At 37.0% G+C, this 16,116-nt stretch overlaps 1 protein-coding gene across 2 annotated transcripts in view; it reads left to right on the forward strand.

Annotated features, from left to right (window-relative positions):
- Nucleotides 1-16,116, forward strand: part of LOC126831693 (uncharacterized) — a 35,610-nt gene that overhangs the window by 628 nt on the left and 18,866 nt on the right. The window contains exon 1 of one of the 2 annotated variants that reach the window (XM_050562348.2): nt 15,047-15,839. The exons of the other annotated variant lie outside the window; for it this stretch is intronic. Within the exon in view, the coding sequence (XP_050418305.1) occupies nt 15,795-15,839 (45 nt within the window). The 5' untranslated portion in view covers nt 15,047-15,794. Of the gene's footprint in view, nt 1-15,046; nt 15,840-16,116 lie in introns of those variants that run through there. 2 annotated transcript variants of the gene reach the window in all.

The raw sequence follows: 16,116 nt of genomic DNA on the forward strand, positions 1-16,116 counted from the left end.
TATGGTTAGATGTGTTGACACTGTATTTAATAGTGTAAATACTACACTTATTTTACCATATACAATGTTAGACTGGGGTATATTGCATTTATACCACAGTTTTACTGGGCTATTATATATAACACTATATATAAATGGATATTCTTGGGTTTATAACATTATATTCATCTTATTTTAACATATACAATGTTAGACAGGGGTATATTACATTTATACCACAGTTTTACTGGGCTACATAACACTATAAATTGATATTCTTGGGTTTATAAAATTATATCATGCTTTCTGGGCTGTTTAAAACCTTATAAATTAAAAAACTGCTCAATATAACATTATATACCATAGTTTTATATGAGGAGATAACACTATACATGTAAATTAATATGCTATGGTATATAATGTTATATACCATAGATTTACTGGGCAATATATGACACTATGAATTAATATGCTAGGGTATATAATGTTATATACCATAGTTTACTTGTCTATAATAAATATGCTGCATATTTACATGTACATTTAATGCTATATATACCATAGTTTTACTGGGCAATATATGACACTATGAATTAATATGCTGGGGTATATAACATTATATACCATAGTTTTACTTGTATATGATACATTGTATACATGTATATATAATGCTATATACCATAGTTTTACTGGGTAACATCCCTGTAACACCTACTGTAGGATACATATTATACATGTATATGCTAAACCAGAAATAACAAATATTTATTATTGATACAATGGGGCTGGAATGTCAAAATATGTTCACATTTTGTAATAATTTATTTTCGTTGGGGAATTTTGTTTTTTGTTACATTTTAACCAAATAGTTGTCACATTAAGTATGGATACTTGCTTTTAATTTATGCAATTGCCCATTAAATGACATAATAAATGTCCATTTCTGCCCATTAAATAATATAATAAATGTCCAAAATGATATAATAAATGTCCATTTCTATAGCTCCAAAATTCCACAAAAATTGTACTCTTTAACACTTGACAGAACATGTCTACAGAAAGAGTCTTTAGCTCTCAGTTAAAGTTTAAAACGAATGTGTTTTTAAAAGTTTCTTGAATGACGATAATGAAATGCGTGTCTTGACGTAGGTTAATACATGTAGGGTAACGAGTTGCACCTTCAAACGAACGATAACCAAAAGTTGTCATAAAGTTTTTAGCTGATGAGTTGTCCAATTATAAGCATGTATATAATACACTGTTACATATGTAGTTTAAATTATATCCTGGTCTATTGTATAATATTACACAGTTACATGTGTATAATACAGGTAAAGAAATGAGGATCACCAACCATGGAGATCCAGGGTTCAAAATGAAATGAAATGGAGTTTAATGTCCTACTGTTCTGCTCCTAACCTGGGCTAATGAAGACGGGCATACGCCATACAGTGTGCTATGAGGGAAATTTTGCCCGGGCAGTGGCACTATGACCTACTCTTATATCGAATTCCAACTGCCAAGGGATCTTTTACGTGCACGCCAATGTGTACACGGGACCTTGGTTTTTCGTCCCATCCAAACGACTAGACTGCTGTCCTTGTCAGACCCTCCTTCCTGCATCACTGACAAGGGGGAACCATGCCGGAAAATCAGGATGAACTTTCTCGGCCAATGCAGGGATCGAACACCCGACCTCCAGGCTAGCGAGCCAGCGTCTTACCCACTTAGCCACCGTGACCCCGATCCAGGGTTCAATCCTGGTGTTACATGTGTATAATCCATGATAAACATGTAATGAAATTTTTTTTATATACAGTATTGTCTGAATGGGATTGGGGAACAGGCTTAGCATATGTAAAACCCCTCTCTCTAATGAAATGAGGCTCACCAACCTGGAGGTACAGGGTGTTAGCCCAGACAATTCCCCAAGATTTTGCAGCGTGGTGTTACCTTGTCAGTGATGCAGGAACATTATCTACATCTAGTGTTTCGGATGGTATGGACATTTGAGGCTCCCTGCACTACTGCTACTATCCTGGTTCTTCAGGGTCTGCTTCCACTAAAGTGATATCAGTGATGCAGGAATATCATCTACATCTAGTGTTTCAGGTGGTATGGACATCTGAGGTCCCCTGTTCTACTGCTACTATCCTGGTTCTTCAGGTTCTGCATCCACTAAAGTGATGCAGGAACATCATCTACATCTAGTGTTTCAGATGGTATGGACATCTGAGGTCCCCTGTTCTACTGCTACTATCCTGGTTCTTCAGGGTCTGCTTCCACTAAAGTGATATCAGTGATGCAGGAACATCATCTACATCTAGTGTTTCAGATGGTATGGACATCTGAGGTCCCCTGTTCTACTGCTACTATCCTGGTTCTTCAGGGTCTGCTTCCACTAAAGTGATATCAGTGATGCAGGAACATCATCTACATCTAGTGTTTCAGATGGTATGGACATCTGAGGTCCCCTGTTCTACTGCTACTATCCTGGTTCTTTAGGGTCTGCTTCCACTAAAGTGATATCGCTGTCAAGAACTAGGAGAGCTAAAGTTACTTCATGTATATTAGAATATGATTTTGCAATCTTTCCATGGAGTGGTTTTAGTGGGAATTTCTTCTCTTTATCAAATGAAGGCTTGATCTCGCTTTAACTCCGTACATCTTATCAAGCCCTTCACGTAATACCCTGAATATTTTGGCACTAATTTCGATTTGGTACTTTCCTTGCTTGAGAACCTTTCAGATTCCTCGATCATCGCAAATACCAAATCTTGCGCTTTTCAGCTAAATGTCTACCTGTGATAAACGAGTTGCAAAGTTTAAGCTTCGTTCAATGTCAAGGTTTGACTTGAGTGTGTTTGTGTCACAAACTCTGATTGGGCGCTGCTGTTCCCTTGTCTTCGGTAAAGGTAGATAATGTAGCTATAAGTTTGTGAATTTCTGACTACTCTAGCAACTGTTAGATGTTGTAAAATTCGCTGACATGGCTTCAGGAACATGGACCAGTGCAGGATATACCTATAGGTGGGACAAGCAGAAGCCTAAACCTCAAGATCTAGGGGGCCTTGGGCCAACATATATAATATTTTTGACACTGGCATAAGCCTTTCCTACAAGCATCTTCCTCTAGTCGTGAGGGGGTTGGATGGCTGAATGGTTAGCACGCGCACGCGGTATCATATGGTCTGTCATTGAGTCAACTGGTGGGGGTTTGTACGTGGCAAGGAGTAGGGTCGCCTGTCCAACCTCGTGGGTTTTCTCCGGGTCCTCTGGTTTCCTCCCACTGCTAAAGACCCCTACGCGCAAGCGAATTATTGAAATAAAATTGAACCATGTTTGTGTCGAGTGGACGTTAAACCCCCTTTTTCTCTCTCTCTCCTCTAGTCATGAGTATAGGTGATTTGGAGGGGCCTTAAAAGTGGAATAGCCCAAGATCTCTCTTCATCTAATTCTGACATTGATTAGGAGGTGTGTCATGTTATTGTGTGTCTTGTTGTATATATTATGTGTTTGTATATATGTAATATTTTACAGTGTATATCAATATAAAAAAATAACAATCTGGCACAGATAATGAGGCTAATACATGTACAGATGGTGTGATTATGTTTTTATCAACAAGGACATTGTCTGTATTAGGTTATCAGATGTAGGAAGGATGAAAGAAATTGATTATTTAATCTCTTCTACTGTATACAGTGATGTTTATAATACTTATATCAATATAGATTACATACATTTATAGATAACCTTGATACAATGTTGCAATATATACTGTGGTATATTGGTCAATAATACATAGAATTATCATTTATTATTTATAAGATAAATAACATCTGTTTTGTGTATTTTAAATATAATTAGGGGGGGATTTACATGTCTTTGCTAATCATTAAAGAAATGAAATGGTGTTTAACGTCATACTGGTTTGCTCCGTCTGGGTTAATAAAGACGGGCGTACGCCATTTATTGTGCTATCGGGGAATTTTTGTCTCAGGAAGCGGCGCTATGGCCTACTCTTAAATCAATTTTCAACTGCCAAATGTTACTTTACGTGTACGGCAATTTGTAAATGGAACCTCCGTTTTTCATTCTATTCGATTGACTAGCCTTAGTAGACCATATTTATATTTCTTTAAAGTCGCTTATTACAGTTTGGTTGGGTCTGTCATTGAGTCAAGTGATATGGTTTCGATTTGCCGCTTGTACGTGACGAGGAGTAGGGTTACCGGTCCAACCTTGTGGGTTTTGTCTGGGTTCTCCGGTCTCCTCCCACTGCTAAAGACCCCTACGCGCAAGTTAAATAATGTCGAGTTGACATTAAGCCCCATCTCTCTCTCTCTCACTCATTCACAGTTTTTGGGCAATAATTTTTCACTGCTTACTCTATGCTAAAATATACTTGGGTTGATTGTTTAGCATTTGATCAAGAAAATCAAATCTAAATATTAATGGTAGATATAACCTCCAGGTGAGAATTCAATCAGGATTGCAAAGAGGCCCATCAAAAGCCTTTTAGCATCGATTGTAGATGTCGCCAGTACTTACATGTAGCTATCAAAGTTTTATGTTTGAATGACTGCCGGCTCTTCATCTAATTCCAACTGTCAATTATTCTTTTATGTGTACTGGTTGAGCTTGACTTTTTTGTCCCATCCGAACAACTAGGCAACATTTTTTATGTCAGCCGAGCGTACTCAACATTTGAGACAAATTTGATGCTTGCAGGGCTTTGACCAGGTAAAATTGTTTTATTGAGAACTCCGCAACGGACATCCACAGATTTACATGTATATAACCATGTACGCATGCTTTATAAAAAATTACCGTCAACATAAAATAATTAAAAAGTTTGCCTAAATCTTCCTGGCTTTAAGGTCAGACGACATACACGGGTCACCTGACCTGTCTTCACCTTGTTATAATCTGTTTCAACTTGTAATCAACATGTCTGACAACAAGTAGGCTTTATTTTTAAACTTGTTAGAAACTTCTGTAAACATGTAAACCAAACAAAACAAACAAATAAACAATATTTTAAGACGTTCGAGGAGGAGTTTGGCTTATATATTATAAAGTTTTAAAAAAAAAATATGAAAGAAACATTGAAAAACATACAATAATGATTAATTTAAGTAGTTTAAAAAGGAAAGGATAACAAAAAAAAAACTAAATGTGTTTATTTTATGTCTCAAATTGGCAAGACATGTCTCATCGTGGTTTCGATCCAGGTGTTGGTTACTGGCCATATCGTCATGGTTTCGATCCTGGTATTGATACTGGCCATATCGTCGTGGTTTCGATCCTGGTGTTGCTCACTAGCCATATTGTCATGGTTTCGATCCAGGTGTTGGTCACTGGCCATATTGTCATGGTTTCGATCCTGGTTTTGGTACTGACCATATCGTCATGGTTTCGATCCTGGTTTTGGTCAAGAAAATTTCTTGGGATATTCCAGTCTTCTTTCCCCATTCTAGTGGTGCTGGATTGTGGTCTTTGGCAAAGAACAGTGTCTAGTTAACATCCAATTTCCCTTATAGCACACTGTATTGCGTATGCCTGTCATAATTAGCCCAGTATAGGAGCAGAATAGTAGGAAGTTAAACCCCATTTCATTTCCTTTCACATGTCGAAAAAATGTGTCACTTGAATATTTTATGGGAGGGAAGAAACCTAAACACTACTTTCCCAGGGGGGTTGGATGGCCGAATGGTTAGCACGTACGCGCTGTATCATAAAGTCTTTCATTGAGTCAACTGGCGTGGTTTCGATTCCCCGGTTGTATGTGACAAGGAGTAGGGTCGCCTGTCCACCTCATGGGTTTTCTCCAGGTCCTCCCCTTTCCTCCCACTGCTGAAGACCCCTAAGCGCAACCGAATTATTGAAATAAAACTAAACCATATTCCAGTCCCGAAATGACCTAGTTTGTGTCGAGTGGACGTTAAACCCCATTTCTCTCTCTCTCTCTCTCTCTCTCTCTCTCTCTCTCTCTCACTTCTTTCTCCACCCCTTGATCTGCCCTTGAAAGCCATTTTCTCACCATAATAGTCTGTTATATCTTTATTTATAACAAAAACACATGAAACTAGTTGTTCTATATTTTCCCTTTTATATCAACTTAATTGAAACTGTTTGCTCTCGTTGTGTAATTCAGATATCTTTACAAGATGTAAATATAAATATTTATATTCATTTTTTTACTTACACAGTTGGTCTTTATACTATTAAATCATAATATTTACATGTTTTCTTCAATCATATTATATATAAACCCGTCTTTCAAGTCAATTAGATAAATATGTAATGTATCTTATTTGTATAAATGATTTCTATTCAGGATGAAAATCGACGTATTTCTGAAGAAATGGTCTGAGATATCCCTCTCTAGCCATTGCTGCACTTTTTGTGATCAGAAGGTCTGTCATTAACCAATCTGATTAAAACACGGATCCAATTTCGTTTCATTTTTATCGTTCAAAATTTCATTTTACTTGTCTTTACTACACTAGGATCTGGAAGCGTTGTTATTTAACTCGTGTTCTGCTTGAAATGAGGGGTCAGCCAGTCAAATGGTCTGTCGAATCGAGTGTTTGACTTTTTTTGCACGGAACTGTGGGTAGACATTAGCGACAATAGAAATCAAAACAAAGTAAAAGTAGATCAAAAATACATGGCGGTCGCTAATTGGTTAATCGAATGACTGACGTAATCGGGTCAAATGTCGCTTGCTTGGTACCTGACGTCATAGAACGTGAACTCCCACTATAACTTGTTAGATCTACATGTGTTGTAGGCCATCGAAAGTATAAAAAACGAAACGAAATATAGATCTATATTTTGTTTTGTTTTTTTTATACTTCGATGGCCTACATGTACATGAAGATCTGACCAGTTGTACTAGGATGTACCGTCAGTGGTCATACAAGCAACTTTTGACCTTGTGACGTCAGACATTGATTAATCAATCAGCATTGATATTTCTAGGGGTTTACCCACAGTTCTGGTGCAGAGAACGCCAAGAACTTGCCATAACAGACCATTTCATAGGCTAATTCCTCACATCAACTAGAACGCCTGTTATATAATAACTCTTTCAGATCCTAGTGTTGTGAAGACATGTAAAGCGAACTTTTGAACTATAAACAATGAAATAAGATCTATGTTTTAATCAGATTGGTCATTCAGTCAAGTGGCATGGTTACGAATGGTCTAATGAATGCTCTTTAAAAAATAAGGTCTGTCATTGATTCAGCTAGCAAAGTTACGATTCCCAGGTTGTACGTGACAACAAGTACATGCACTGGTCCAGTATCGTGGGTTTTCTTCATGTCATCCGGTTTCCTCCCACTGCTACCTATATTAGTCTCTTAAAGGCTCAATACCACTCTTGTTGTAACTGAATAATATGTCCCAATCTTTATTCTGGTCAACAAATTTGACTATATTACAGTATTTCAATTAATTGGTGATACAAATTTCATCTTAACACACCTAATTTAAAAAATTGGAAAAATTCAACTAAATGATTTGAAAAGCCTAACGTAAACCTTTTAAAATGTGACTTGGATTTAAAAATATTTTCGAACCCTCTGGACAAGTAAAATAGTATTTAATGGATAATTTACACAACAGGTAGGCCACTTAAACATCTAGTACTTAGAATAAGGCTATTATTAATTTTCTGGGGCTGTCAAGCCAGCAAGAGTGTTATTGTCCCTTTAAACACAGTTTGTGAGGATTGGACATTAAACCCCATTTCCCTCCCTCTCTTAAAGTTATTTCTGTTCTGGCTGAATTCAAGCAGAGACAATCAGACGCTTGTCGGAAATCAAATCAAGAAATCAGATGTCAAACCACTACTAGAAGAAATCTTTAAAATTCCCAGAGAATATTTAACCCAATTCCTCGAACAAATTGTCGTCTGTATTCCATATTACATTCTCATTATGGCTATTCTTGTAGTCTGCCCAAATAATTAGTTTTTGATCTCCACTGAATAAATCTGTGAATTATTTCATGGCAGGAGTTCTAGATTATTTTTTTCCTTAAGTTTCATTGCGAAGTTTTTTTAAAAAATAAACATGATTGTAGTAGATAATGTATCCTTTTGGTTTTGTTTTTCTTTTTTGTTTATTTTTGTGGTTAGATTTTAAACGCTTTTATTAAGGGCATTAAATTTCGTACAAAGAATATTGTGTCTTATTTTTTTGTGATCTTTTGTTTTGACGTTTTCCACATGAAAACCTGTTTGTTTTTTCTTTGTTTTATTTGACATGTTCCTCTGTACAGTGAGTTGAGTACATCAAGTTCAGCTGAGTTTATTTTAACAATTTAATTATGAAAGACTCATCCATGAGGTTTGTTTTTAGCACCCTTGGTTTTACTAACTATGCCAATTGTATTTTAAACAGGGAAAGCTTCTAATTTGTAAATTTTATTAAAGTTTCGATTTTAAGGTAAGATGCTTTAGTGATTATGTTTATATTAGGATCTCCTTCTCGTGGGGTGTGGGGTAGGGGCTCTCTCCCCTTAGCTTGAGAAAAATTTGAAAAATTGACAGTTAATGGTGCTTTCTAGAGTATAACCTAATGTTTCTTGCTTTTTCCCAAATTGAGCATGTGGCAATCTTACCAATTCATCAAAAACAACAGAATTAATTTCATGAATAAAATATTGTTTAAAGACAAAAAAACCCAGAAACATCCATGAGTTCTCGTTTTCCGGGAACATATGCATCGTTCCATTTGCAGATAGTGACCTTGTTCAGGATTCACAGTAGCTCAGTGAATACATACACTGGTTTGGATCACTTTTGACTTATTAGGTAGGTAGTGATGGGGGTCATGTGTACATCTCCATTTGACTCTTCATGAAATGATTTGGATCATGTACATCACTTCATTTGACTCTTTATGAAGTGATTGGGGTCATGTACATCACTCTGTTTGACCTTTCATGAAGTGATTGGGGTCATGTACATCACTTCATTTGACTCTTCATGTACATCACTCTGTTTGACCCTTCATGAAGTGATTGGGGTCATGTACATCACTTCATTTGACTGTTCATGTACATCACTCTGTTCGATTGGGGTCATGTACATCACTCTGTTTGATTGGGGTCATGTACATCACTGTGGTTGACTCTTCACGTACATCACTCTGGTTGACTGTTCATGTACATCACTCTGTTTGAGTCTTCATGTAGGTTGTGATGGTAAGATGAGGCAGAGTGTGGTATGATTACTTCATCTAGAACACCTGATATCACTTGTCATACATAACTTAGAATATTTCTTGTGCTTGTTTATTTGTGATAAAAAAATCCCCCCCAAAACTCATCAAATGGTTTAAACAGATCTTCACTCGTATATCGTCATCTATCAGCTAGTTAAATTGTTAAAGATGTTTTAGTAGAAGGTTTCATTTTTTTTTAGGGGGTGTACCAGTAGCAAAATATGTGGAACATGTACCATTGAATGGGGTAACTGTGTGTGTTACTATAAATAGACTTGATGTTTATACCATACCCCATGGTACCTGATCTATTAGTTCATTTATCATAAATCTTTCTATTTACTATCATCATTTACATGACAAATTACAACAGGTTTTACACCAACTTATCTCAGTGCTTTTATAGTTGGAATTGAAAAATGAGTAGGGGGAATCGCCGCCGTCGAGGAAAAACTTCAATCATAGCACACACAATGGTGCCTGCCCTTCTTAGTCGGGCTGGTGCATAGAAAGTAGAATGCTTCACTCATTTCGGGACTAACATATGGTTCAATTTCATTTCAATAATTTGCTTGTACATAGGGGTCTTTAGCAGTGGGAGGAAACCGGAGGACCCGGAGAAAACCCACAAGGTTGGACAGGGGACATACAAGCAGGGAATCGAAACCACGCCATTTGACTCAATGATAGATCAAACGCACACATACATGTATCAATCATTCGGCCACCCAACCACCCAAGATGTTTACCCCATGTACATGTATTTATTTCAGATTTTTATTTATTAAACTGTATCATGAAACTTTGTCATGTACACGAATCATTTCTATATTGGATTATGCTATGTTCCCACTGTCGTGGGATGCATTACGATAGGGTTGTCCCTCCCTAGTAAGTCCACAATCTGGAACATGCAGAAACATTCGGATACGTTTCGATACAATCAACACGAATACTACGACTGACTACAATATATGATAAGACCTGATAGGATCACCATTCTTACTCCACGATTAAAACCATGATTTCAATCGTAGCGGGAATTGTGATAATGGGAACCTAGCATTAAATAAAATCTAATAATTAATAATAATTTATTAATTGAATGAAATATTTTGATTTAGTACGGTTCAACCTGTTTAGAGTATTGACAAGATCCGATATATTTGACACCTTTACATTTTTATACTTTAAATGGGATTCACTGTATGATTTTGTGTTTATGTCTACAAATATTTTCTTAACCAGGATGTATTTTTATAGACAGGTTTTAAACTCCATTTAATTGGATATCAGATATCAGGTATTCAAATGCAGGTGTATCTTGCATGGCAACTGTTTGTTCTTTCTGGGTTTTTTTTATGAAATTAAATGAGGCTTATAAAGTTGTATTATTCTGCACAGACGGACATACTTCATACAGTGTGCTATGAGGGACATTTGCACTACAGCTTACTCTTAATATAGAATTCCAGCCGTCAAGGGTTATCTTGCGTGTCCGCCAATGTGTACCCAGGACCTTGGTTTTTTGTCCCATCCAAACGACTATATGTTGTCCCTTGCCTTACGTCCTGCACATTTAACAAGGGGGAACCATGGCGGAAATCCAAATGAAATTTCTCAGTTAACATAGGGATCGAACACGCTACCTTCAGGTTAGCGAGCCAACATTTTACTCACTGAATCACTGTGGCTCCCTTTTATGGTGCTGAATCATGAACTTTTGTCAGTAGGTTGTACACAAAATTTTCTTTTACATTGGACTAAGAAATAACAGTTTAGTAATAGTATAACAATAATTTATTAATTGAATGAAATATTCCTTTCTAGTTGCCACGGTGGTTAAGTGGGTAAGACGCTGAATCGCTAGCCTGGAGGTCGGGTGTTCGACCCTGCATTTGCCGAGAAAGTTCATTAAGATTTTCCAAATGCCCCCTTGTCAGTGGTGCTGGATGGAGGGTCTGAGGAGGACAGCTGTCTGGTCAATCAGATGGGACGAAAAACCGAGGTCCTGTGTACACATTGGCGTGCACGTTAAAGATCCCTTGGCAGTTGGAATTCGATATAAGAGTAGGTCATGGTGCCACTGCCTGAACAAAATTCCCCCTATAGCATACTGTATAGAGTAAACCCGTCTTCATTAGCCCAGTTGGAACAGAACAGTAGGATGTTTACACTACTGACAAGATCTGATATAATATCTATAATATCAATCTAATTAAAATATAGATCTATACGTGTATTTCGTTTCGTTTTTTATATTTTCGATGGCCTACACTACATGTAGATCTAGCAAGTTATAGTGGGAGTTCACGTTATATGACGTCAGGTACCAAGCAAGCGACATTTGACCCGATTACGTCCGTCATTCGATTAACCAATTAGCCACCGCCATGTATTTTTATCTACTTTTGCTTTGTTTTGATTTCTATTGCCGCTAATGTCTACCCACAGTTCCACGCAAAAAAGGTCAAACGCTCGATTCGACATACCATTTAATTGGCTGACCCCTCATTTCAAGCAGAATACGAGTTAAATAACAACGCTTCCAGATCCAAGTGTAGTAAATCGAAATTTTGAACTATAAAAACAAAACAAAATTGGATCTGTGTTTTAACCAGATTGCTATAATATATACCTTTTGCATTTACATTTTCATAGTTAAAATTGGATTGATGTTTTATTTTTTTATGAAAGCAAAAATGTCCATAAAATTAACCAGGATGTATTTTTTATAAAAATTCTATTTAATCAGATATCAGATGTTGCAAACAGGTATACAGATAGTTAAAAACTTTTTAGAAGTCAAAAAAAAAACAAGGCCTTGATCTTCTCTCTGTGTAAACATCCATACAAACACAGGGTAGAACGACACCAGGATATTATTAATTATCACCTTAAATTTTAAAGCTGATCATCGTCATTTGTGTTTTTTTTAAAACAATATCTCTTGCGGTTTAATGCACTGAAATGTATGCTTATTCAAACTTGAACTTAATACACCTGGGTGGCAGAATAGTTAATGCGTGTGCATTTGATCAGACAGTCTGTCATTGAGTCAATTGGCGTGGTTTCGACCCCCCACTTGTATGTGACAAGGAGTAGGGTCGCCTGTTTAACCTTTTGTCAGCATGGTGTACACAAAAAAAAATATATATTGGCCTAAGAAATAAAATATTAGTAGCACTCACTAAGTGTATATTATTATTATAACCTATACGTTGTATTTAAAATCACCCCAAATCATCTAATTTGTACTTGTGTCCAGTTTAAAGCTCTGACCATTCAATTTTGATAATGAGTGCTCAATTTACAAGCATTTAATTTCTCGATCACTGTTAAAAATTGAATAACCCATTTGGTCAGAGAATTATATACTTGTAAATTGGACACTTATTATCAAATTAATCATTGAGCTTTAAACTGAACACAAATTATAAGATTTTTGGATATTTTAAATGATTTTTTACGAATTTTTAAACAAAGATTTCATATTAAATGATTGTGAAAGAAATTAGTGCTAGATATACAAGATTAAATTTATACAATGTACTATTCAAGGATATTCGTGGGGTTGGATGACTGAATGGTAGCAGGTGCGTGCTGTATCATATAGTCTGTCATTTAGTCAACTGGCGTGGTTTCGATTCCCCGTTTGTACGTGACAAGGAGTAGGGTCGCCTGTCCAACCTTGTGGGTTTTCTCCAGGTCCTCCGGTTTCCTCCCACTGCTAAAGACCCCTAAGCCCAAGTGAATCATAGAAATAAAACTGAACCATGTGTTAGTCCCGAAATGACCTAGTTTGTGTCGAGTGGACGTTAAACCCCATCTCTCTCTCTCTCTCTCTCTCTCTCTCTCTCTCTCTCTCTCTCTCTCTCGAATAAGAAAAATTAATCATGGAGTTTAAATGTTTGTTGACAGGATGGTTTCACAAGAAAACATCTATATATATATTTGTGACTGTCGTTTGTCTGTCTGTCTGTCTGTTCGGGGTTGGCGGCTACACTAGGTCTGCCCCGAGTCTGAAATTTGGGGTTTAGGGGTAGCTCGGACCGGGGAGTAACATAGGCCAGGTGGCGTTAGTCTACCACTTCCGGTTTTGGAGTTATGGCCCCCGAGCGAAGCCGGTCTGTTCGGGGTTGGCCCCGAGTCTGAAATTTGGGGTATAGGGGTAGCTCGGACCGGGAGTAACATAGGCCAGGTGGTGTTAGTCTACCACTTCCGGTTTCGGAGTTATGACACCCGAGCAAAGCTGGGTATCCTGCTAGTTAGATTATAAAACCATCAGATAAATATTAATTATGGCAATAAGCAAACATTCTTTTATTTGGTTTTATTTTCTGCCTGATTGAGCAAAGGTCATCAGGTGTAGCCTAATAATAGAACACAAAATTTAAAATCTATGGATGTAAAACTTTCCATGAAGACAGAACGTCATTCCAAAAAAACAAATCAACATACAATGCAAGCTACATGTAAAATTTTCCATGAAGACAGAACTTCATTCCACAAAAACATATCAACAAACATGTACTATGCAAGCTACATTTTCCACAAAGACAGAGCCTCATTCCATAAAAAGAAATCAACATACTATGCAACCTACATGTAAAATTTTCCATGAAGACGGAATTTAATTCTATAAAAACAAACATATATAAAGCTGGTCCCCTGAATTCATTCGCATGATTTGATATTTATTGTTTATTTCATACAATGTCTGTGTATAAGTTTGTCTTGTCCCCAGGTTTGTCTTGTTTGTTTTGTTTTGCATGTATAGTACAGTCCTCCTGAGTTTACTAATAAAGTTCGGCAGTTGGATGGCCGAATGGTTGGCATGTGCAAGCTTTATCATACTGTCTGTTATTGAGTCAACTGGTGGGGTTTCGATTCCCCTGTTGTACGTGACAAGGAGTAGGGTCGCCTGTCCAACCTCGTGGGTTTTCTCTGGGTCCTCCGTTTTCCTCCCACTGCGCACAATTTGAAGTTAAATTGAACCATGTGTTGGTCCCGAAATGACCTAGTTTGTGTCAAGTGGACTTAAATCCTCTCTCTCTCTCTCTCTCTCTCTCTCTTCAATAAAGTATGTATAAAAGTCAATAAAATCGACAATATTTTATTTTAACCCAAATGAAAGAAGTTTGATCATGTTAAGACGGAGTGGTGTGTGTGTGTGTACACAGTGCCCATATCCTGTTTTCTAGGTAAAGGAGGGATTTTTTTTAAGTGTAAAATGAAAGTAGTGCTAGATATAAGTAATGTAGGCTTTAAGTGGTTGCTTAATTCTAGACTTCGTGACTCCTAAGTCAAGTCACAGTGACCCCATTAGAGAAATAATGTCTATCTTAATTTTGTCATAAATAATGGAAAAATCTTGAACATAAATCTAATGTTGTTTTTTACTGGGTTATAAATATAAATATATTCATATACAAAATAAGATCATGATAACGTACAATTTCACTGGTAATAGAGAAATTTGTAGACTACGTTAGATGGGATTGGGTTGGTTGTAAGACTGATTAGGTTTTAAATTTTGGGTTTAAATATTTGAAAATTCATGGATACGAAAGTATGCTTATAGTAAAAAGTGTTAGCTATGTCTTTGTGAAGCATTCTTATAAATAAGAAGTTCTAAGCTGTAGGAATATCCAACTTTGTGTAGTGGCAGCCATCTACATGAATTATTGTTCTGAATGACTAAATGACTTGTCTCCCATATCACTCTGGGTGGAAGCGCATGTTAAGCCCCATTGAGAGAGGTAGAGAGATGGATAAATGAGAAGTGTTATCTGATGTTCTAGAGGGAGTCATTTCCAGTCATTTTGAGACTAACACAGTAATATTTTATGCTGTCACATATGCATTATTTGGAGGTGTGTGAATTTTTGCGCCGAACAGTGGTGCTTCCGTCTTCTCTTCACCGATTTCAAAACTTTCAGAGGTTCTTTTACGTGTACATCGGGGGAACTCAGTGTAGGAATTAATATCCAGCCTTATATTATATCATCTTCAATAGAAGGCTTGATCTTACTTTAACACCGTGCACCTTATCAAGCCCTTCACACTATATCCCGCATATTTCGGCACTAAATTCGATTGGGTGTTCACCCAGCTTGAGATCCTATCAGATTCCTCGATCATCGCGAATAACAGTTCTCGCGTTTTCCAGCTAAAATGTCTACCTGTGATAAGGTTCATTCAATGTCAAAGTTTCTGTGGAGTTCGCTATGTCACAACCTCTGATTGGACGCAGATAGCGTAGCTATAAGTTCGTGAATTGTAAAGTAATCTAGCAACTTCCAGATGTTGTAAAACTTGCAGTCGTTGCTTCAGGAACATGATATTATATGGGCTATTACACCCAGTACATCAACATGTGATTGGGTCAATAGTTTGGATGTTAATTATAGTTCACAAGAGATAATAGACTCCTGTACAATGAAGAAATCAAGATTGAATAAATTTCTGTTTGTTTATTTTGTTGTTGACAGTGGAAATGTGTTAGCAGTTGCAACGCCATTGAGTTACCTCCCCTTGTCTGTGGAGTAACGAACTTGTGTGATTTTTAAAATGTTTGTGACAAAATATTCCAGAAATAGACAGGTGGTTGTAAAGGTATGTTATTAAATAGTTATTTGTTTCAGGTAGATCTTCAGATATTCCATGTGAATGTACAAATGGACCTGTATGATGTTTTGGCCACATGTTAGCACCCATGTATTTTCTGGCATGGTTTCCCCTTGTCAGTGGTGCAGGGACGGAGGACCTGTACAGGACAGCTGTCTAGTCATTCGGATGGGACAAAAAACGAAGACCCGTGTATACATTGGCGTGCACGTAAAAGATCCCTTGGTGGTTGGAATTCGATATAAGAGTAGGCCATAGTGCCGCT

Source organism: Patella vulgata, chromosome 9 (assembly GCF_932274485.2).
Source record: "Patella vulgata chromosome 9, xgPatVulg1.2, whole genome shotgun sequence".
Classification (NCBI taxonomy): domain Eukaryota; kingdom Metazoa; phylum Mollusca; class Gastropoda; family Patellidae; genus Patella; species Patella vulgata.